The sequence below is a fragment of the Balaenoptera physalus genome (genome assembly GCF_965194825.1).
Source record: "Balaenoptera physalus genome assembly, chromosome: 2".
Taxonomy (NCBI): Eukaryota; Metazoa; Chordata; class Mammalia; order Artiodactyla; family Balaenopteridae; genus Balaenoptera; species Balaenoptera physalus.
Window position 1 is genome coordinate 10,649,137 of NC_138883.1, and position 24,486 is coordinate 10,673,622.

At 36.6% G+C, this 24,486-nt stretch overlaps 1 protein-coding gene across 8 annotated transcripts in view; it reads right to left on the bottom strand.

The window, feature by feature from the left end:
• Window positions 1-24,486, bottom strand: part of PPP4R4 (protein phosphatase 4 regulatory subunit 4) — a 116,790-nt gene that overhangs the window by 48,561 nt on the left and 43,743 nt on the right. For 5 of the 8 annotated variants that reach the window (XM_082449192.1, XM_082449191.1, XM_082449190.1 and 2 more), the window contains 4 exons: window positions 4,267-4,414; window positions 3,680-3,753; window positions 1,196-1,302; window positions 264-371 (listed from right to left, as the gene is read on the bottom strand). In XM_082449192.1, coding sequence (XP_082305318.1) covers window positions 264-371; window positions 1,196-1,302; window positions 3,680-3,753; window positions 4,267-4,414 — 437 coding nt within the window. Of the gene's footprint in view, window positions 1-263; window positions 372-1,195; window positions 1,303-3,679; window positions 3,754-4,266; window positions 4,437-7,804; window positions 8,006-24,486 lie in introns of all 8 variants that reach the window. The other 3 variants (XM_082449197.1, XM_082449196.1, XM_082449195.1) reach the window with 3 other exon arrangements.

Below are 24,486 nucleotides of genomic sequence, written 5' to 3' on the forward strand. Positions count from 1 at the left end.
TTCCTGGATCTAGGGGTTTGGAATGATAAGTAAGTAACTAAGGAAAAAAAGGAAAGAAATTAACATTAACCCACCATACTAAACATCTTCACTTTTATCTCTTTTAATATAAACACATCAGAAGGTACTTATTATTATCATTTTTAAAGATCATATAAAGCTTAGCTCTTTAAAAGCATGCTTTCATGGAATACAGAACAGGATACACATGTCTGACAATCCAGAAATAAAACTGTAACAAAAGGTATTGAAAGTATACTTACCCAATGCCCTGAGCTATATTTTCTAATTGCCGACACATACAAGATCGAACTTCATACTCTACATCTTGACAGAGTGATTTTACCAAGGGAAGAATTTCTCTTTTAATGCTTAGAGAGAGAGGAAAGAAACATGCAAATGGGTGAGTATTTTAGAATAATATTTTCAAAAAATTATCCTCAAAATCTTAGCTTAATAATAACAAACATACCTTAATAAAGAACTTTATCATTTACAATGTATATTTACATATGTTATTACATTTGGATGTTAACAGCTACTTTTAAATTATGTATATGACTGAGTCTTTTTAAAATAATGGTTAATTTGTAATTGGCAGCTAAAACATCTTAGCTAAGATAAAAGGCTATAAGCAAGTGGACTATCTGATTCTAGCAACCATCAACCAAAATATTCGTCAATTTTATATCTTCCTCTTGCGTCATAATTACACAACATTCCATTCTTTCCACTTGGTGTTTATCATCTGGGCAGAGTGTAGCATATAAATTATAAACATTCTCTATAAAACCTCAAAGTAAGATAAATTATTCAATATAATGAATTCATAGCAATGATGGAAAAAAGCTGATGGAAAAAAGCAGAAATCTATCTCTATGTCAATGTTTACCAATTTTTGAAGTCTGTAAGATAATTTTATTTTATCCTCAAAACTACACAAGGTATGTGACAGAGATGACTAAGATGGGAAATAGAAAAAAAAGTTACCCTTATTGATTTTGAAAGGCCATATCAAGAAGAAATGCATCTGAATAAGTAGACTTCTGAGAATTCTATATTCTGTAAATTTAAATCAGTTAAACTGTATACAGTATGGAATAATACAAATCTAATACAATTATTAATAATATAGTCATTATACATTTTAAATCAATTTAATAAAGTAGACAAAAAATTATATACAAATACTCACGCAAGGGCATCAAATTTGTTGGTCAATTTTCCTAAAATTTTACAACTAACTAAACGAGACTGGACTGTTTGGGAAAGTTGTGCCTTGGAAACAAGTGGATTCAAAATCTAAAGAGAAAAGATTTAGAGAACAAATTCACAAAATTTTATATATTCTTGACACTAATGTCAGCTATTTTCTTCAAAGAATATTTTAATGTTCTAAATGTTTTTATAGAACCTCAATTACATTTTGAGGTGCATGTTTGTTCATCACCTGGATCTCATTTTATTTGCCTTCTTGGATTATTAAGGTAAAGATGATGATAAATTATGCAATCAAAAACAATTAGGCAGGGCTTCCCTGGTGGCGCAGTGGTTGAGAATCTGCCTGCTAATGCAGGGGACACGGGTTCGAGCCCTGGTCTGGGAAGATCCCACATGCCGCGGAGCAACTAGGCCCGTGAGCCACAACTACTGAGGCTGCGCGTCTGGAGCCTGTGCTCCGCAACAAGAGAGGCCGCGATAGTGAGAGGCCCGCGCACCGCGATGAAGAGTGGCCCCCGCTTGCCGCAACTAGAGGAAGCCCTCGCACAGAAACGAAGACTCAACACAGCCAAATAAATAAATAAATGAATAATAATTAAAGGTGCTAATAATTAAAAAAAAAATAACAATTAGGCACCAAAAAAATTGAATTAAAGCTTATGTTGAATTCTTTAATGATCTGTTTGCGCATATAGTTGTGAAATATACATTTTTCAAAAGAAAAAAAGCAAGTTAATTATTAGATACCCTGAAATTTGTTTTTGTTCCATGTAGATTAATTTTTACATTTGTCCTGAAGCAAGCAAAACATTATAACTTCAAAAAGATTCTATTAAGGTAATTCTGTCATTTGAATACAACAGCCCAACTCTGATACTGTATTGTGTATGCCCTGGGCACTCAAACTCAACAGCATGACAGACTGCAAAGAATTATGAAGATCAGACCCTGATTCTGGTCCCAGCTATTTAATTTGTCTAAGTAATCTTGCTATTTCTCATCCAAAGGTTTCTCATCTACTTAAAATGGAGATCAGAATACTAGGTGGTACTACGATCCCCCCAGGTTCTAACTATAACTCTAATCAAAGGGTCAACTTTTTTCCTCTCAACAGAGTAGCCGGAATTACTGAATGTGTAATGATAAATATAATTTGAAAGTCAAAGATCTGAAATAAAAGGCATATTTAAAAATCTTAAAAATCACATGTTAAATAATATGCGACATTCTAGAGTAAAAACTGCATTCTCATACACCACTAATCAAAAAGTATAAATATGTCAACATTACGTTCAATATTTAAATATGTGTAATCATCTAGATGTTTGGCATCAAGTATACAAACATCCTTATAACTGGGTAGATCTTCCCATTTTCAAGCAAGTGTTTTGGCACTGAGCTAGGGCCATAATCTGTACGAGGGCAAAGAAGGGCAAACACTTAACGAAATCCACAGAGGACATTTTATTGACTGATAACTCTTTTCAAACAGGACATACTTGAAAGGAAATTCATATAGAAATAATGTTCAAAGAATGAAAAATCATTTCTTTAAAGAATAAATTTCCTAATTTTCCTGTTCTCTCATCTTAATTTGCTAAAACTTTAGAGAAGGGTCTGTTGAACAATATTGAACATTAAAAAGCAAACAACAAATTGGTAACATTATTTGCAACAAATATAACAAAGGATTGGCAACCCTGACAGATAAATAGCACATAAAAACAGTGATCAAAGGATATGATCAGATAATTCCAAGAGAACAGAGGTGAAATATAATAATATATGAGAAAATATTCAACAGCATAATAATCAAAAAATGTCCAATTAAAATGTAATTCCATTTTTGGCCCATCAAATTTAACTGGAATGCTATTGCTGATGAAAGCCCAGGGAAACAGGCATTTTCTCATATTACTACTCAAGAGCCTGAAGAATATTAATGCCCTCTAACCTAGTAATTCCACTTTTTTGGAAGTTACAGTTAAGGAAATAATCTGAAAAACAGGAAAAGCTCTACAGAGATGTTCATAATTGCCTTATTTTGATAATAAAACACTGAAAACAGGCTTAAATGTTTAATATGTAAGTAAAATATTTGTAGCTACTACCAAATGAGTAATATGAGAAAATAATAAAGAAAATAAAGCTAAGTGAAAAACAACCATATATAAATTCAATATGATCACTAACATGGCAAATAGCACCATATACAGGGGAAAAAAATCTGAAATGAAAATACGTCAGAATGTTAGAAGTAGCTAAGTACAGAACCATGATTTTTCTTCCTTCTATATTTTGTACTACCCAAATTTTCTGTGATGAATATGTGCTGCTTTCAGAGTAGGAAATAACTTTATTCTTTTTTGAAATACCGTTTCTATCAAAAATGAAAACAACAAAAACCTTAGAGTGACTTAAATACTAGAATTTACAAAAAAAAAAAAAAATGTATTACCTCATGCCTTAGGGTTTCTTTGGGCAATACTTCTATCACAGACAGAAGAGTTTCCAGCCATGCGTTGCTGACACCTGATTGACAAAGATAAAACATGCCAACTTAACTATCTCACTTACAAATTCAGTTTCAACTTAGCCACTAATATTTACAAGAGTATTTAATAGTAAAATGGCAATAATTATTTTTATTACTATTATAAGAAGTTTCTCTATTTTTCTGTCTTAGCCAATATCTGGAAAACATTTATATCTTTAAAAGTAATACTGAGGGGCTATCTTTAACCCAAAGTGTGCATTTTTCTTGTACTACAATACTATAAACACAGATGTTGTAAAAGAAACAAATCTAAGAAAAAAGTATATATCATAAGATGAACCAATGGGTCTTCAGGCTTCAAGGGCACTGAATTTTGCGGTTTTTGTACAAAAATAATCATTGCTATTTTTAGTCACACCACTGATCAACTCTTAGGCAGCACAGTCTCATTCAGTTATGGTCATCAGCCTAACATAATTCAAATACCATCACAGCCACATAGAAGAAACAATAAGTACATATACGATGAAGCACGTCAGGCCCCTGACCTGCGTCCCTGTGCTCCAGATGCAGTAGAATGACTTGGAGGAAGGAGTGGGCATATGTATGAATCGACACTGATTCTTCCTGTAGAATGGTCAAAAATGATACCGCAGCCGTTAACTGCATTTCCACTCCTGCAACATGCAGGACCTCCTGTACAATCAGAAAGAGTGTGCTATTATATAGATGAGAGACCAGAAAATTACAATTTTTTAAAAATCCAAGGTCGTAGAAACCAAACATAGTCATATTGTACAAAATAACTATATATGACCTTTAAGGATATGTACTTCCTTTTATTACTTTGAGAAAACTATATTAATCTGCTCCTGATTGTTTAACTTATTAGACCACATAACGTTTATATCTATTGGGTTGGCCAAAAAGTTCGTTCGGGGTTTTCTGTAACAGCATATATATATATATTCAATACATATAATTTTTTTTGGCCACGCCACGTGGCATGTGGGATCTTAGTTACCCGACCAGGAATAGAACCAGCGCCGCCTGCGTGGAAGCGCAGAGTCTTAACAACTGAACTGCCAGGGAAGTCCCTAGACCACATAAAGTTTAAATGTCTTAGGAATTTATGAAATAAGACTCCATTGCTTTATTGCATAAAAGTTTTTAAAAGTACATAAACATTTAGATAATAGAATAGTCATTTTTAATAGATCTCAATTTCTGTTTTGCTCTTTGTATTGTACAGTTTGCCATTCCCACCTATAACAATAATGTCAAAGCTCAATCGCATGTGTTTTTATTACTTGTATTTCTGCTTCAAAAAATAAATATTATGCATTCCACTATAAAAAAGGAATACACTTAAGATTGTGCAAATGTATTTTCCCCTTTAAACAAGTGACAAGAACACAAATTACTACAAAGTAAACTGTATTTTTAAAAAGGAATTTTTTAAAATATAAGAATGCTTTTAAAAATTAATTATATTCATAGCCATCTCCACTCACCTTTTAAAGTCAAAGCCTACATCAGAATAGTTTAACACATCAAAGAGTCAAAAAAAACCCTATCTTTCATATACACCTCACCAAAGATATCACCTGTACTTCTCTAGAAGACTGTGTGGGTGTGCATAATGCAAAGGCAGCTAAAAGTCTTACTTTGTTTAATCAATTGTGGCAACTACTGGAATTTCCCTTGTATGCCTATTTTATAACTAATAGAGTAAAGTTGGTAGAACAAGGTGGAACTTGCAACCATAAAACAAAGTTTCATATCTGTGATCTTAGGAGAATTAGTCTTTCTGCATTATTTCCTAATATATAAAATGTAAATTATGGCTTTATCTTCTTAGAGATTTGATTGAAATCATTTAAATAGCACTTTTATGACTTACCAACTTGTGCAAACTGAGCATTTACATAATGACCATTGTACATCCAACTGTCTCCTCTCCACTACCCTTGGATATCTGGTAGGAATCTCATCACCTTAACAGACCTCTCCCCAAAACTGGCTCTTCCTCCCACCTTCTTCTAAACAATCAATGACAACTCTGCCCTTCCAGCTTTCAACCCAGAAACTTTGGGGTCATCCTTAACTCCTCTCAGTCCCTCACTTACCATAATCAAATGACCAGTCAATCCTGATCCAAAATCTGACCACCTATCACCTCCACGGCTACCACTCTGATCCAAGCCACCATCATCTCCCGCCTGAATTACTCCAATAACCTGCTAACTAGTCCCTGATTCTATCACTGCCCCTCTATTACCTATTCTCTACAGCAGCCAGAGAGATTCTTTTTAAAAAGTCAGATCATGTCACTTTTCTGCTCAAAACTCTCCAGTGGCTTTCCAACCCACTCAAGGAAATGTCAAAACCTTTTCAATGAATTACAAAGATCTGTTCCCAATTCCCTTTTCCCAGATTTCCACATGGTTGGCTCCCTGATCTCTTTCAAGCCTCTATTCTAATGTCACCTTTTCAATGAGCCCTTCCCTGATGACCCTATTTTAAACAGAAAGCCACCCCCTTGCCCCAGCCCTCGCCATGACCCGACGGGTTTATCATCTCCATTGTCCAACATACAAGTCCATCTGTTTATGGTCTACCTCCCACATCTAGAACGTGAGCTTCATGACTGCACAGTTTTTTGTCTGTTTCGTTCACTACCATATCCCCGACTCCTACAGCACATGGCAGGCGCTCAGTAGGTAATTGCTGGATGACTGAGTATCTCTCACCCTTTCACCTAAACTTTCTGCTCTTGACGCTCTCTCCCTGCACCCACTTTTTCCACATCTCCTAACAGGTGGCTTCAAGAGATTCTGAAGTGAGTCCTAAAGATTAGGGATTGGTAGAATTAGACACAAGGCAAAGCAAAAATGGATCACATAGAAATGCATTCTCAATTCTCTTTCTGGCACGTCAATGAGGAGATATTCCTGCCATCTTCCACCCCAGTGTCTCTGCAACCGTGATTTAGACCATGTACCCAGAGTCCTTGATTCAGCACGGTGGGACCCCTGCCAGTCACCATGACATATATCATTCTACAGAAGAAGGAACAGACCCAGAGCTGTCAAGTATTTTGCTGAAGGCCAGCAAGCTTGTAATTGGCAACTCTAAGACTTAACCCTTTGTCTGCCTGATGCTGAAGCCAGGCAACAAATTCTTCTTCACAGACTCTGCACTTCCATTCACCATTTATTAAGGCGTGGCTTCCATCAACCCTAAGGTCTGGCAGTGGCTTTACTGTGGCAGATGTTTATGTGGTGGGGTTAATTCCCAGAAAACTGATCACATATTAGGGTGGCTGATTTTTGTGCTGTGTTTTGTTTTAAACTTTTGTATCATACACACAAATGTCATTTTACAAGTTTTTTCAATCAACAGTCAATTATGTATCTTAAGAGTCCCTAGCTGAAAAGAGAAAGAGAAGGAATGATAAGGCGTAAAGCAGAGCAGCAACTGGTCTCTGAAATCAACCCTCCCAAATCCCCCGGTTTTACTGTTTCCAAAACAAACATTTGTTCCACACTAACAATTCTGGATTTGGAAAACGCTTTTAGAAGATTTGATGTGGCCAGGATACATCACTTACAGGTTTCAGAAGGCATAGCTTTTCTTTAGAAACAGAGAGTGCTTTGCAAAGAAATATTTAAATAAATTGTGAGGGCCACAATGTGCATTCCAGTTCACATGAGTCTGTTGTTTTAGGTTCCAAGAGATGTAATTCTGCCCCTCTTAAAGTCATTAAAGTCCTGGGTTTTGTACGTATGCAAACTTTATGCAAAGGAAGAACATGAGAAGCTCTCCAACTTCATATCTTCTTACTGTATTACTTAGTCTTGACTGCCGCAGCAACATTTGCCCCAACTATTTTGCATTAATTTTCGAAAAATCCTCAAGTCTTATCAGGATTTGGGTTTTTCTCTTGTTGTGCTGACTTCAACATCTGGGACTGTCCACTGTTAAGAAACCAGCACAGACTAAGAGATTTCATCACTGCTAAAATTCAATTGATTTCTAAACATAGTTTTCTGAAACATAATACAATAAGAATTTGATACTTACCAGTTAGTGTTCTCCTCCACAGAGTCACACCCTCTGGACAAACATAGTGAGATCCATACTCTCTGGGTAAATAAGTGTGCATCCTCATGGACCTTGGAAGACACTGAAAAGTAAATTCCTCTATTGCTTAAGTGCATGCCTTAATGCCAGTTACCATTCCTCTTACGTACTATCGTATGGCTGGCATTCCAACTTGAATTCCTCAAAAATGAAATAAGACATTTTATAAATGAGTTAATGATACATTTCCGAATTTAAAAACCATTCCCACTCAAGGAAGGAAAATGTACTAGATGCTTCTGTGTTTAAATTCATTCTTAAGTTCGCATGAATGGTGCAAGAAAGCATTTTGTAAAACAATGTAATGTCCTTGCAGAGAGGGAAACCGCTGTCGCCAATAAACCCGCATTATAATGCATCAAGAAGATCTTTCTCTTTACAATACACAACACAGAGAAGTATAAATAAATCACTGGCTTACTCCGAAAGAGCAAAGATTTGGGGTTCATGCATTTGGAAACTAAACTTATTAAATAAAACTGGTAAACATATCTACCATAAATAGTGCTGGTTAAAGGTAAAGGAATCCTAAAATTACAAAGTATCTTTGTATATTTTTAGAGATAACATCACTAGTTATTTTGAAATTAAATAATAGGGATTTATATATTAAAATACTAAAAACCTAGGACATATAAAATATCTGGGGTTTTGAGGGTCATAAGTGTGGGAATTTTTAGTACCTAACACTAATAGTGAACAACTCTTTTCACTATAAAATTACACTATTTATAAAAGACTTTACAACTGAGTTAAATATGAATAATTGGAACATGCCAACTCTAAAGTACCTTTAACAGTTAACTACGGTATCTCGTTCTCTTCCCTATCACTGACTGCCACGTTCCACACTTAAGTAAAGGGTGGAGAGAACTAGTTGAGAGCACTGAAGATCAAAATCGGAGAGGGAAAATAAAGTGAAGGCAGTAGACAAGGATAAAAAGGGTGTGTTTTACCCTTCTTTTAATCTGTGTTTCAGTGATTAGCAAGGTTCATGAGGAGGTACACATAAAATATCCCAAAGATCTCTTTCCAAAAAGGAAATACCAATACCAATAGTAACTTTCATGTGACTACTGCAAACATGCAATGAAGTATCCAGCCATGCAAAGTCACAAGGACACCAGAAGAAATCAATATATTTCAGTACCATGGTTTTGAAACTGAACTTTGAGCTGGACGACCCAGCCAAGTCATTTTTACACATAATAAATTAGAATCATGGGTAATTTAGGCTTGAAATGTAAATAAAGTCATTTAAAACACTGCAAAGAAAGGATGTGCTTATCAAAGAAATAACTACTTAATGGACACAAGAGTTACAAATAACCATTTCAAATGCTCCACTGTAGTTATATTTAATTAAACATTTTTTGAAAAAAATTAGAAACTGTTTTCGGGGGCGGGAGAGGCAGCACTGGAAAGTATGGCAAATTTCTGTAAGCAAGTAATGCTTTCTTTTCTTTCTAGTCAGTCACAGTACTTTTCCCTTCTATCCTAATCTCTCTCTAATGTAGCCCAATGAAAATCTAATTCTGATAATATAATTTTAATTTCATTCTCAGCTATTTATTAAGTACCAACATCATACTAAGTATTCTGGGAAACTGGAGAAAAGTCAAAGACATGGTTCCCTACCTTTGAGGGACTGCTATTGATTATATACATTCAAATATTGAACAAATAACCATTTAGTTACATTCAAGGCACTGTGCTAGGAGCTGGAGACTTAGCAATGAGCAGGGCTAACAATGTACCTGTTCATCCTGTAATTAAAAGTGTGGTAAAATCTAAGGATAGGAAGTACAAGGTGCCATAGAGCATCTGCTGGGTGAACTAATCTCCTCTGAGGAAAGGGGATCACTGAGAAGTGACAACTGACCTTGTGAAGAGAAAGAGATAACTAGACAAAAGCTAGGATAAAGGAAGGCAGGAAAGCAAGAGGAGTAGGAAGGCAAGCATTCCCAGCACTGAGGAGTGAGGAGGAGGATGGTAGATTCCAGGAGCTGAGAGAAGGTCAGTGTGCCTGGAGCAAATAGTGAAGGGGATGGGGCAGAGGCTAGTGAAACAGACAGAGCCCAAATTACATAGGGCCTTAGATGCATTAAGCAACAGAATATTCAAATTGTAGTTTTAAATGCTTTGAAATAGCATGCTGATTATAAAGTTGAAAAGGATTAGAAAGGAGGGAGGATGGAAAGGGAGGGAGGTAGTGGGTGAGGATCACTTGAACCCTCATAATAGTTTGGACTAGGGTAGAGGTAGTATTGCTGGAGAGAGGTGCGTGGACTCAATATTTAAAACATAAAATAAACAGGATTCTATAAACAAGTAGTAAAAGACAGGTGGTATCAAGGATGACTCCCCACATCCTGGCTTGAAAGCCAGGTGGATAAGAAGGTTACCCATTAGGATAGGGGACTCTGGAGGGAGCCCAGATGTCGAGAGGAAATAGCAGGGGCTCAGTTTTGGACTCGTTAACTTTGAGGTGACTTTGAGGCATCCGAGGAGAGAGTACAAACAGGGAATTGTATATACAGTTCTGATACTCTGAAAAGATCTGCTATAAATAAGAATTAATATAGAATAGATAAAATTTATATAGATGATATTTAAAGCCAAGGGTGTGTGGATAAGACTGCCTACAGAGCAAATATAGACCAAAAGTGGAGATCTGCTACTGCAAAACAATTTCATCCCAATAAAAAAAAAGGGTGTTGAAGAACTCAAAGTTTAAAAAAGAGATCCATCACAAGTGTTTTGGCAGAATATTTAATTTTAGGTTCTGGACTATTCCTAACACATCATTAGAAAACAATCAATTGATCTGTGTAGGGGTAGAGGTGATGACAGAGTATATGCAAGTATATAAAAAGAAATTATTTGGGATTAATATTGTTCTGAGATTAAATCAAGAAGGAAAAAAAAAAGGAAAGGGAACTTCCTCTTTCAGTAACAGAAGAGTAGGTAATTCTAATCAGCTCTTATGATGAGGATAATTTAAAAAGCTGGACAAAATGTAATAATCATCTGCACAAAGGCATATGGAAACTAACAAGGTAGTGAAAAAATTTCGCATCCAAGATCTAAGAGACAATGGAAATCCAGAAAGGTAAGCATGTAATTTGGGGCCTGGTTTTCCCCTGGAAGCATCTGCTGATTCTAGAAAAGGCTCCTGAGAGGCTGAAAACTTAAGCAGCCTTTCTGACAGCCTTACAGAGGCACTGGTAAGCCCCCCCAGATAAGACAAGGGTAATCCTAAAGTAGCCCAGAGATTAGTTCAAGATGGCGGAGTAGAAGGACGTGCGCTCACTCCCTCCTGTGAGAGCACCAGAATGACAACTAACTGCTGAACAATCATCGACAGGAAGACACTGGAACTCACAAAAAAAGATACCCCACATCCAAAGACAAAGGAGAAGCCACAATGAGACGGTAGGAGGGGCGCAATCACAATAAAACCAAATCCCATAACTGCTGGGTGGGCGACTTACATACTGGAGAACAATTATAACACAGAAGTCCACCCACTGGAATGAAGGTTCTGAGCCCCACGTCAGGCTTCCCAACCTGGGGGTTCGGCAACGGGAGGAAGAATTCCTACAGAATCAGACTTTGAAGGTTAGGGGGATTTGATTGCAGGACTTCGATAGGACTGGGGGAAACAGAGACTCCACTCTTGGAGGGCACACACAAAGTACTGTGTGCATCGGGACCCAGGGGAAGAAGCATTGACCCCACAGGAGACTGAACCAGACCTACCTGCTAGTGTAGGAGGGTCTCCTGCAGAGGCAGGGGGTGGCTCTGGCTCACCGTGAGGACAAGGACACTGGCAGCAGAAGTTCTGGGAAGTACTGCTTGGCGTGAGCCCTCCCACAGTCCGCCATTAGCCCCACCAAAGAGCCCAGGTAGGCTTCAGGGTTGGGTCGCCTCAGGCGAAACAACCAACAGGGAGGGAGCCCAGCCCCACCCATCAGCAGACAAGCATATTAAAGGCTTACTGAGCTCTGCCCACCAGAGCAACACCCAGCTCTACCCACCACCAGTCCCTCCCATCAGGAAACTTGCACAAGCCTCTCAGATAGCCTCATCCACCAGAGGGCAGACAGCAGAAGCAAGAACTACAATCCTGCACCCTGTGAAACAAAAACCATATTCACAGAAAGATAGACAAGATGAAAAGGCAGACGGCTATGTACCAGAGGAAGGAACAAGACAAAAGCCCAGAAAAACAACTAAATGAAGTGGAGATAGGCAACCTTCCAGAAAAAGAATTCAGAATAAGGATAGTGAAGATGATCAACGACCTTCAAAAAAGAATGGAGGCAAAGATCGAGAAGACGCAAGAAATGTTTAACAAAGACCTAGAAGAATTAAAGAACAAACACCTCAAAGAATTAAAGAACAAACAAACAGAGATGAACAATACAATAACTGAAATGAAAAATACACTAGAAGGAATCAATAGCAGAATAACTGAGGCAGAAGAATGGATAAGTGACTCGGAAGACAGAATGGTGGCATTCACTGCCGCAGAATAAAGAAAAAAAAATGAAAAGAAATGAAGACAACCTAAGAGACCTCTGGGACAACATTAAACGCAACAACATTCGCATTATAGGGGTCCCAGAAGGAGAAGAGAGAGAGAAAGGACCTGAGAAAATATTTGAAGAGATTATAGTCGAAAACTTCCCTAACATGGGAAAGGAAACAGCCACCCAAGTGCAGGAAGCGCAGAGAGTCCCAGGCATGATAAACCCAAGGAGAAACACGCCGAGACACCTAGTAATCAAACTGACAAAAATTAAAGACAAAGAAAAGTTACTGAAAGCAACAAGGGAAAAATGACAAATAACATACAAGGGAACTCCCATAACATTAACAGCTGATTTCTCAGCAGAAACTCTACAAGCCAGAAGGGCTTGTAAAGTGATTAAAGGAAAGACCTACAACCAAGATTACTCTACCCAGCAAGGATCTCATTCAGATTCAGTGGAGAAATCAAAAGCTTTACAAACAAGCAAAAGCTAAGGGAATTCAGCACCATCAAACAGCTCTATAACAAATGCTAAAGGAACTTCTCTAAGTGGGAAACACAAGGGAAGAAAAGGACCTACAAAAGCAAACCCATAACAATTAAGAAAACGGTAAGGAACATACATATCAATAATTACCTTAAATGTGAATGGATTAAATGCTCCAACCAAAAGACACAGGCTTGCTGAATGGATACAAAAACAAGACCCATATATATGCTGTCTACAATAGACCCACTTCAGACCTAGGGACACATACAGACTGAAAGTGAGGGGATGGAAAAAGATATTCCATGCAAATGTAAAGCAAAAGAAAGCTGGAGTGGCAATACTGATATCAGATAAAATAGACTTTAAAATAAAGAATGTCACAAGAGACAAGGAAGCACACTACATAAGGATCAAGGGATCAATTCAAGAAGAAGATATAACAATTATAAATATATATGCACCCAACACAGGAGCACCTCAATACATAAGGCAACTGCTAACAGCTATAAAAGAGGAAATCAACAGTAACACAATAATACTGGGGGACTTTAACACCTCACTTACACCCATGGACAGATCATCCAGACAGAAAATTAATAAGGAAACACAAGATTTAAATGACACAATAGACCAGATAGATTTAATTGATACTTAGAGGACATTCCATCCAAAAACAGCAGATTACACTTTCTTCTCAAGTGCACATGGAACATTCTCCAGGATAGATCACATCTTGGGTCACAAATCAAGCTTTGGTAAATTTAAGAAAATTGAAATCATATCAAGCATCTTTTCCATCCACAACTCTATGAGATTAGAAATCAATTACAGGAAAAAAAATGTAAGAAACACAAACACATGGAGGCTAAACAATACGTTACTAAATAACCAAGAGATCACTGAAGAAATCAAAGAGGAAATCAAAAAACACCTAGAGACAAATTACAATGAAAACATGACAATCCAAAACCTATGGGATGCAGCAAAAGCAGTTCTAAGAGGGAAGCTTATAGCAATACAAGCCTACCTCAAGAAACAACAAACATCTCAAATAAACAATCTAACCTTACACTTAAAGAAACTAGAGAAAGAAGAACAAACAAAACCCAAAGTTAGTAGAAGGAAAGAAATCATAAAGATCAGAGCAGAAATAAATGAAATAGAAACAAAGAAAAGAATAGCAAAGATCAATAAAACTAAAAGCTGGTTCTTTGAGAAGATAAACAAAATTGATAAACCATTAGCCAGACTCATCAAGAAAAAAAGGGAGAGGACTCAAATCGATAAAATTAGAAATGAAAAAGGAAAAGTTACAATGGACACCGCAGAAATACAAAGTATCCTAAGCAACTACTACAAGCAACTTTATGCCAATAAAATGGACAACCTGGAAGAAATGGACAAATTCTTAGAAAGGTATAAGCTTCCAAGACTGAAGCAGGAAGAAATAGAAAATATGAACAGATCAATCACAAGTAATGAAATTGAAACTGTGATTAAAAATCTTCCAACAAACAAAAGTCCAGGACCAGATGGCTTCACAGGTGAATTCTATCAAACATTAAGAGAAAAGTTAACACCCATCCTTCTCAAACTCTTCCAAAAAACTGCAGAGGAAGGAACACCCCTAAACTCATTCTATGAGGCCACCATCACCCTGATACCAAAACCAGACAAAGATACTACTAAAAAAGAAAATTACAGACCAATATCACTGATGAATATAGATGCAAAAATCCTCAACAAGATACTAGCAAACAGAATCCAACAACACATTAAAAGGATCATACACCATGATCAAGTGGGATCTATCCCAGGGATGCAAGGATTCTTCAATATATGCAAATCAATCAGTGTGATACACCACTTTAACAAATTGAAGAATAAAAACCATATGATCATCTCAATAGATGCAGAAAAAGCTTTTGACAAAATTCAACACCCATTTATGATAAAAACTCTCTAGAAAGTGGGCATAGAGGGAAAGTACCTCAACATAATAAAGGCCATATACGACAAACCCACAGCAAACATCATTCTCAATGGTGAAAAACTGAAAGCATTTCCTCTAAGATCAGGAACAAGACAAGGATGTCCACTCTCACCACTACTATTTAACACAGTTTTGGAAGTCATAGCCATGGCAATCAGAGAAGAAAAAGAAATAAAAGGAATACAAATTGGAAAAGAAGTAAAACTGTCACTGTTTGCAGATGACATGATACTCTACATAGAGGATCCTAAACATGCCACCAGAAAACTACTAGAGCTAATCAATGAAGCTGGTAAAGTAGCAGGATACAAAACTAATGCACAGAAATCTCTTACATTCCTTTATACTAATGATGAAAAATCTGAAAGAGAAATTCAGGAAACACTTCCATTTACCATTGCAACAAAAAGAATAAAATACCTAGGAATAAACCTACCTAGGGAGACAAAAGAACTGTACTCAGAAAACTATAAGACACTGATGAAAGAAATTAAAGATGATACAAACAGATGGAGAGATATACCATGTTCTTGGATTGGAAGAATCAATGTTGTGAAAATGACTATACTACCCAAAGCAATTTACAGATTCAATGCAATCCTTATCAAATTACCAATGGCATTTTTTACAGAACTAGAATAATAAATCTTAAAATTTGTATGGGGACACAAAAGACCCCGAAAAAACTAAAGCAGTCTTGAGGGAAAAAAATGGAGCTGGAGGAATCAGACTCCCTGACTTCAGACTATACTACAAAGCTATAGTAATCAAGACAATATGGTACTGGCACAAACACAGAAATGCAGATCAATGGAACAGGATAGAAAACCCAGAGATAAACCCAGGCACCTATGGTCAACTAATCTATGACAAAGGAGGCAAGGATATACAACGGAGAAAGACAGTCTCTTCAATAAGTGGTGTTGGGAAAACTGGACAGCTACATGTAAAAGAATGAAATTAGAACACGCCCTAACACCATACACAAAAATAAACTCAAAATGGATTAGAGACCTAAATGTAAGACTGGACACTATAAAACTCTTAGAGGAAACATAGGAAGAACACTCTCTGACATAAATCACAGCAAGAACTTTTTTGATCCACCTTCTAGAGTAATGGAAATAAAAACAAAAATAAACAAATGGGACCTAATGAAACTTAAAAGCTTTTGCAAAGCAAAGGAAACTACAAACAAGACGAAAAGACAACCCTCAGAATGGGAGAAAACATTTGCAAATGAATCAATGGACAAAGGATTAATCTCCAAAATATATAAACAGCTCATGCAGCTCAATATTAAAAAAACAACCCAATCCAAAAATGGGCAGAAGACCTAAATAGACATTTCTCCAAAGAAGACATACAGATGGCCAAGAAGCACATGAAAAGCTGCTCAACATCACTAATTATTAGACAAATGCAAATCAAAACTACAATGAGGTATCACCTCACACCAGTTAGAATGGGCATCATCAGAAAATCTACAAACAATAAATGCTGGAGAGGGTGTGGAGAAAAGGGAACTCTCTTGCACTGTTGGTGGGAATGTAAACTGATACAGCCACTATGGAGAACAGCATGGAGGTTCCTTAAAAAACTAAAAATCGAACTACCATATGACCCAGCAATCCCAGTACTGGGCATATACCCAGAGAAAACCACAATTCAAAAAGACACATGCATCCCAATGATCACTGCAGCACTATTCACAATAGCCAGGTCATGGAAGCAACCTAAATGCCCATCAACAGATGAATGGATAAAGATGTGGTACATACATACAATGGAATATTACTCAGCCATAAAAAGGAATAAGATTGGGTCATTTGTAGAGACTTGGATGGATCTAGAGACTGTCATACAGAGTGATGTAAGTCAGAAAGAGAAAAACAAATATCGTATATTAATGCATATGTGTGAACCTAGAAAAATGGTACAGATGAACCAGTTTGCAGGGCAGAAACAGAGACAAAGATGTAGAGAACAAACATATGGACACCAAGGGGGGAAAGTGGCATGGATGGGGGGTGGTGATGTGATGAATTGGGAGATGGGGATTGACATATATATGCTAATATGTATAAAATGGATAACTAATAGGAACCTGTTGTATAAAAAAATAAAATTTAAAAATTAAAAACAAAAATAACATAGCCCAGCCTTTGCAGAGAGAATAACCCAGTTTCAAGTCATCTGATGCATGAAACTGGATTAAGTGAGACTTTATTGCTAGTGCAGTTAAGTGGCTGTCAGAAGAAAACATATTCCTTTCTAGAGGAAGATATTACCCTAGGTCTCAAACTACTTCTATGAAAAATTTGTCAAAGACAAGATCAAGCACACAATCAATAATATCCAGGCACACAAAGAGATAATATGAATGAGAACCATCAGATGCAAAAGGAAATAGAAAAGTACCAAAAGGAGCCCCAGGTATTGGTGCTATCTGATACATACCTGGTTCAAAAGAATAAAAGATACAATTGAGAATTTTGACAGAAAAATCAAAGATACTTTTTTTTTTTTTTTTTTTTTTATGGCTGTGTTGGGTCTTCATTTCTGTGCAAGGGCTTTCTCCAGTTGCGGCAAGCGGGGGCCACTCTTCATCGCGGTGTGCGGGCCTTTCACTATCGCGGCCTCGCTTGTTGCGGAGCACAGGCTCCAGACGCGCAGGCTCAGTAGTTGTGGCTCACGGGCCTAGCTGCTCTGCGGCATGTGGGATCCTCCCAGACCAGGGCTCAAACCCGTGTCCCCTGCATTAGCAGGCAGATTCTCAACCACTGTGCCACCAGGAAAGCCCCAAAGATACTTTTTAAAAAGGATATGGCAGAATTTTTCAAGAGCTAAATAGAAATTCCAGACCAGAAAAATACAATAATCAAAAGCAGCTTAGACACAGATGAATTAGTGAACTGAAACATGGGCCAAGATAACACTCAGAATGAATCACAAAGAGAAAAGGATGGAAAAGAAGATAAAAGACATAGAAGATACTATGAAAAGGTCAAATATATGTGAAATTGCAGTCCTCGAAGGAGAGAAAAGATTAAGCAGAGCATTATTTTAAAAGATAATGTCTGAGAATTTTCCAAAACTGACAAAGTAAGCCACAGATTCAAGAAGCCATACATATGCTAGAAAGAAACCTCCATATAGATAGGGCAAAACCTTGTTCATAAAACATCTATTTACAAACAGCCCAATCAAAAAATGAGCTGAAGGGCTTCCCTGGTGGCGCAGTGGTTGAGAATCTGCCTGCCAATGCAGGGGACACGGGTTCGAGCCCTGGCCTGGGAGGATCCCACGTGCCGCGGAGCAACTGGGCCCGTGAGCCACAACTGCTGAGCCTGCGCGTCTGGAGCCTGTGCTCCGCAACAGGAGAGGCCGCGATGGTGAGAGGCCCGCGCGCCGCGATGAGGAGTGGCCCCCACTTGCCGCAACTAGAGAAAGCCCTCGCACAGAAACGAAGACCCAACACAGCCAAAAATAAATAAATAAATAAATAAATAAATAAATAAATAAAGACACCACGTTAATACTACATTATAAAAAAAAAAAAAAAAGAAAGCGAATATTTAAAAAAAAAAAAAAAAAAAAAAATGAGCTGAAGATCTAGATAGACATTTCTCCAAAGAAGACATACAGATGGCCAAGAGGCACAAGAAGAGATGCTCAACATCACTAATTATTAGAGAAATGCAAATCAAAACTACAATGAGGTATCACCTCACACCAGTCAGAATGGCCATCATCAAAAAATCTATAAACAATAAATGCTGGAGAGGGTGTGGAGAAAAGGGAACCCTCCTACACTGTTGGTGGGAAGGTAAATCGGTACAGCCACTATGGAGAACAGTATGGAGATTCCTTTAAAAACTAAAAATAGAGCTACCACATGATCCAGTAATCCCACTCCTGGGCATATATCTGGAGAAAACCATAATTTGAAAGGATACATGCACCCCAATGTTCACTGCAGCACTATTTACAATAGCCAGGTCATGGAAGCAACCTAAATGCCCATCAACCGAGGAATGGATAAAGAAGATGGGGTACACATATACAATGGAATATTACTCAGCCATAAAAAGAACGAAATAATGCCATTTGCAGTGACATGCATGGACCTAGAGATTGTCACACTGAGTGAAGTAAGTCAGACACAGAAAGGCAAATATCATATGATATTGCTTATATGTGGAATCTAGAAAAATGGTACAAATGAACCCATTTACAAAACAAATTGAGTCACAGATTTTGTAGAAAATCTGTAGAAAATTTGTAGAAAACAAATTTATGGTTACTAACGGGGAAAGGGATAAATTGGGATTGAAATATACACAATACTATATATAAAATAGGTAATTAATAAGAACCTACAGTATAGCACATGGAACTCTATTCAATATTCTGTAATGACCTATATGGGAACAGAATCTAAAAAAGAGTGGATATATGTATATGTATAACTGACTCACTTTGCTGTATAGCAGAAGTTAACACAACATTGTAAATCAACTGTATTACAATAAAAAATTAATTTAAAAAACTGAATGTGAAATACATTTTCAGGCCAAAAAAGAAAAAGAGAATTTGTCACTAGCAGATTTGTACTAAAGGAAATACTAAGGGGTATTTTTCTTCAGGCAGAAGAAAAATGATTCCAAATGAAAACACTACAGGCAACAAAAAATGACAAATATGTGGGTAAATCTAAATAAATATTGATTATATAAAACAGTAATAACTGTGAGTCTTGAAATACATAAATAATTAAAATATCTGACAACAATAACAGAAAAATAAGAGCTCTTATATTATCAGAAAGAAGGTAAAAATACCAATGAACATTAAACTTCGGTAATGTGTCTTTGTTATAATCCCAGAGGTCACTAACAAAGTAAAAGAGAGTTCCAAGCTAATGCGAGGGGGTGGAAAATAAAGTAATAAAACCACTTCATTAATTCATAAAAAGGAAATAATTGACAAAAAAAGAACACCAAACAGAAAAAACAAATAAATAGTAAGATAATATATGCAATTAAAAGTAAATGGATGGGGGGCTTCCCTGGTGGCGCAGTGGTTGAGAATCTGCCTGCCAATGCAGGGCACACGGGTTTGAGCCTTGGTCTGGGAAGATCCCACATGCCGCGGAGCAACTAGGCCCGTGAGCCACAATTACTGAGCCTGCGCGTCTGGAGCCTGTCCTCTGCAACAAGAGAGGCCACGATAATGAGAGGCCCGCGCACCGCGATGAAGAGTGGCCCCCACTTGCCACAACTAGAGAAAGCCCTTGCACAGAAACGAGGACCCAACACAGCCAAAAATAAATAAATAAATAAATAAAATTAAAACTTAAAAAAAAAAAAAAGTAAATGGATGAAATGTTCTAATTAAAACAGAGTCAGATTGGATAAAAAATAAAACCCAAACATGTTGTTTACAAAATTAATCTAAAACATTAGGATAAACCACAGAGTGGAAGAAGATATTTCAATACATAACCAACAAAGGACTTGGATTCAGAATATATAAACATTAGTTTGTGGTATATTATATGGATATACCACAATTTGTTTATCCATTCACCTGTTGATGGCCATGTGGATTATTTTTCATTTCGACTATTACAAATAGAGTTGCAATGATATTACTGCAATAATTACAATTGTAATTATTATTACAATTATATACAAGTCTTTATATAAACACTTGCTTTACTTTCTCTTAATCCTTAGAAGTGAAGTGGTTGAGTGATTCAGTAGGTGTATGTTTAAATTTCTGAGAAACTGCCAAACTGTTTCCCTAAGTGATTGTACAATTTTATTGATACATTTCCACCAACAGTGTATGAGAGTTTGAGTTGCTCCACATTCTTGCCTATACTTATTATTATCAGGGTTTTGTTAGTACATATATTCTAACAGGTGTATAAATTTATTTGCATTTATCTAATGACTAATGATACTGAACATCTTTCGTTTATTGGCTATCCACAAATCTTTGGTGAAGTATCAGTTTAAATTTCTTGCCCTTTTTTAAATTGGGTTGTTTTATTACTGAGTCTTGAGAGTTCTTTGTGTATTCTGAACACATATGCTTTATCATGCATGTGATTTATATTTTCTCCCATTCCATGACTTATTTTTTCATTCTCTTAAATGCCTTCTGAAGAGCAAAAGCTTTACACTTTCATGAAATCAAATTTATCAAATTTTTCTTCTATGGATCATGCTTTTAGTATCAATATATAAAGAAATCTTTGTGTAACCCAAGGTCACGAAGATTTAGTCTTATGTTTTCTTCTAGAAGTTTTTACGATTTTAGTTTTTAACACTCAAGTTTATGATCTATTTGGGGTTAACTTCTGTATACGGTACAAAGTATGGACTTTTTTCTCAACTGACCCAGCCCTATTTGTTGAAAGGACTATCCTCTCTGCAATGAATTGCCTTTGTACCTGTGTTAAAATCAACTGGGAACATATCTATGGGCTTTTTAAAAATCTCTCCGTATGTCCCACTGATTTGTCTTTATACCAGTATTCATAGTCTTAATTGCTATGCTGTATATTATGTCTCAAAATCAGGTAATAGAAGTCTTCTAACTTTCTCTTTTTCAAAATTGTTTTGGCTATTCTAAGCCCTTTGAATTTTCATATGAATTTGAGAATTCACTTACTTTCTACAACAGAAAAAAACCCTAACCTGCTGGAATTATTATTTTGCATTAAATATATAGATTTATCTGAGAAGAACTGACATAATAATATTGAATCTTCTGATCCATGAACGTGGTGTATCTCCATTCACTTAGTTCTTTTATTATTTCTCTCAGCAATGTTCTATAGTTTTCAGTATACAGGTCTTAACACATTTATCAGATTTATCCCTAAGTATTACATACTTTAACTGTTTAAGAAAAACTTCAATTTCCAATTGCTTATTGCTAGTGTGTAGAAATACAATTTATTCGTACATTTATCTTGTATCCTGCAACCTTTCCATACTCAGTAGTTCTAAATATTTTTCTTTTGTAGATTGCTACATAGATGATAATGTCATCTGACAGAAAAACGCAGCCTCATTTCTTTCTCTGAAATGTGGATACCTTTCACTTCTTTCTGTTGCCTTTCTGCACTGGTTACAATACCTAGCACAGTGTTGAACAAATGCAGTAAGGAGTGTACACTCTTGGCTTGTTCCTGATACTAGGGGAAAACATTCAGTCTTTCACCTTTAAGTACGATGTTACCTGCAGGTTTTTCACAGAGGAAGTTCCTATCTATTCCTAGTGTGCTGAAGTTTGGGGTTTTTTTCCCCAGGAATGATGTTGGGTTTTGTCAAATGTTTTTCCTAAATATACTGAGATGATCAGATGGTGGCATTTTGGTTTTTGTTTTGTTTTAGTTTGTTGATATGATGACTTATATTGATTAGATTTTGAATTTTAAACCAACCCTAAGTTACTGTGATAAACCCTGATTGGTCATGATGTATTAGCCCTTTTATATTGCTGAATTTGATCTGCTATTTTTCAAAAGATGTTTGCATCTAAGTTCATAAGGGATACGCATCTATAGTTTTTTTGTAATGTCTATGTCTTATTTGGGTATCAGGATAATGCTGGCCTCCTAGAATCGTTTGTGAAGTTCTTACTTTATCCTCTATTTTCTGGAAGAATCTGTGTAGAACTGTTATTATTTCATTTACATTTACCCTAATTTTTACCACTTCTGGAGCTCTGCATTTCTTCATGTAAATCCAATTTCCATCTGGTATTATATTACGTCTGCCTTAAAGAACCTCCCTCACCATTTCTTGTAGTGTAAGTCTAGTACAATGAATTCTTTCGATTTGTTTGTCTAAAAACAAAATAGTTTCTTGCCTCCATCCTTGAAAGATATTTTCACTGGGTACAGATTTCTTGCTGACCTTTTTTGCTGTTGTTGTTGCTTTTGCTTGCAGTACTTTTAATACAACATTCCACTGCTCCCTAGCCTGCATATTTTCCGACCATAAGGCTGCTTAATTCTCACATTTGTTCCTCTATATTTAACGTTTCTTTTGTCTCTGGCTGTTCCCAAGGCTGTCTCTTATTTTTCATTTTCAGCAGTTTGATCACGATGTGCCTAGGAGGACGGTGTGTGTGTATTTACCTTGCTTGGGGTCCTCCGAGCTTCTTGGGTCTTTGGCTTGTTGTCATTAATTAATCTCAAAAAAGTCTTGGCCATTATTTCTTCAAATAGTTCTTCTCTCTTCTCTCTTTCTGAGACTTTGATTGCACGTGTATTATACCACTTTATACTGTCTCAAAGCCACTGAATGCTCTCTTGTATTTTTTCATTCTTTTTTATCTTTGTGTTTCAGTTTAGATAACTTCTCCCTTCAAGTTCACTGATTCTTTCCCCAGTTGGCCCTGTTGGAGAAACGCTTCATCTCTGATATCCTTTTTTTATTTCTAGGATTTTCATTTGATTCTTTTATAGTGCCCAACCCGCTCCTGAAATTCCCTGTATGTCCGTGCATGTCACTGTGAGGAAGTGGGCAGTGCTGTGTCCCCTGTTCCGCAGCAGCAATCATCACCACACCTACATCACCAGAGGAGGTCCTCTCCAGTCTCCTACCCCGGCCAAGGCAAGCAGGCCTGGGGAAAAGAGCTCACAAGTGAGTGCAAAGTTCCCTTGTGTCTGCAGCTCTGAGTTATTCCAAACTGACATGCGAGCCCACAGATCAATCTTTAAAAACTTGTCAAAAATTTAGCTGATTTTTTCTAACAATTCTTTGGGGGTGGCCACGTCTTCCTCTTACACTCTTGTCAAAAGTCAGTGTCTCTGTGTCCCATCTTTCCTCAGAGAGCTCTTCTGAATACAGTTCACTTGATTGCTTTGTGACCACTTCTGACGGGCTCAAGAAAAGTTACGATGATGTGAATTTTGTGAACAAGCCATTGTTGTTAGAATGGGAGTGATGTTTTCTTGCACACATCTATATCCTAAGTAGAAGTGGAACTGATTGTTTTGCTTCTGAGCCCTGAATATTCCTTACTCTCTTATAAGCTTAACCATACATTTAAAAGAATGCTTATTGTACTTTATCTAGAGTTTCTAGATGTTCTGATTTGGGAACATTTTCTAGGCTATCCGCTTCACCACACTGCCAAAAGGCTAGCTAATCCATACAGTTTTAAATCAAACATTTCAGACCTTTATTCCAGTGGAGTATGTGAATATCTTCTTTGTTTTAGAGTCTTGCAAGGATTGTAAATTAAAATATCCATAAATTATCCTTTGTATCATCCAAATGCCTAAAGTCAGAAACAATATTCAAATATTTCTGTGATAATGGTGGCCCCGTTATCACAGAAATAAAAGATTTTCTAATTAAGAAATTCAGAAGTTCCAGCTCATTTTTATCGTAGGCAGGATAAAAATAACACATGATTGAATGACTAAGAAGCACATGTGAGAACACTGGTCTCCACTAGAATTTAGCTTACTGAAAGGGAATATTTTTAGATCTATTAAGAATATTAGCTTATGTAACTTTTTATAAATGCCCAGAAAAAACTATATTTGCAGCCAGTGTTTCCACTGAATT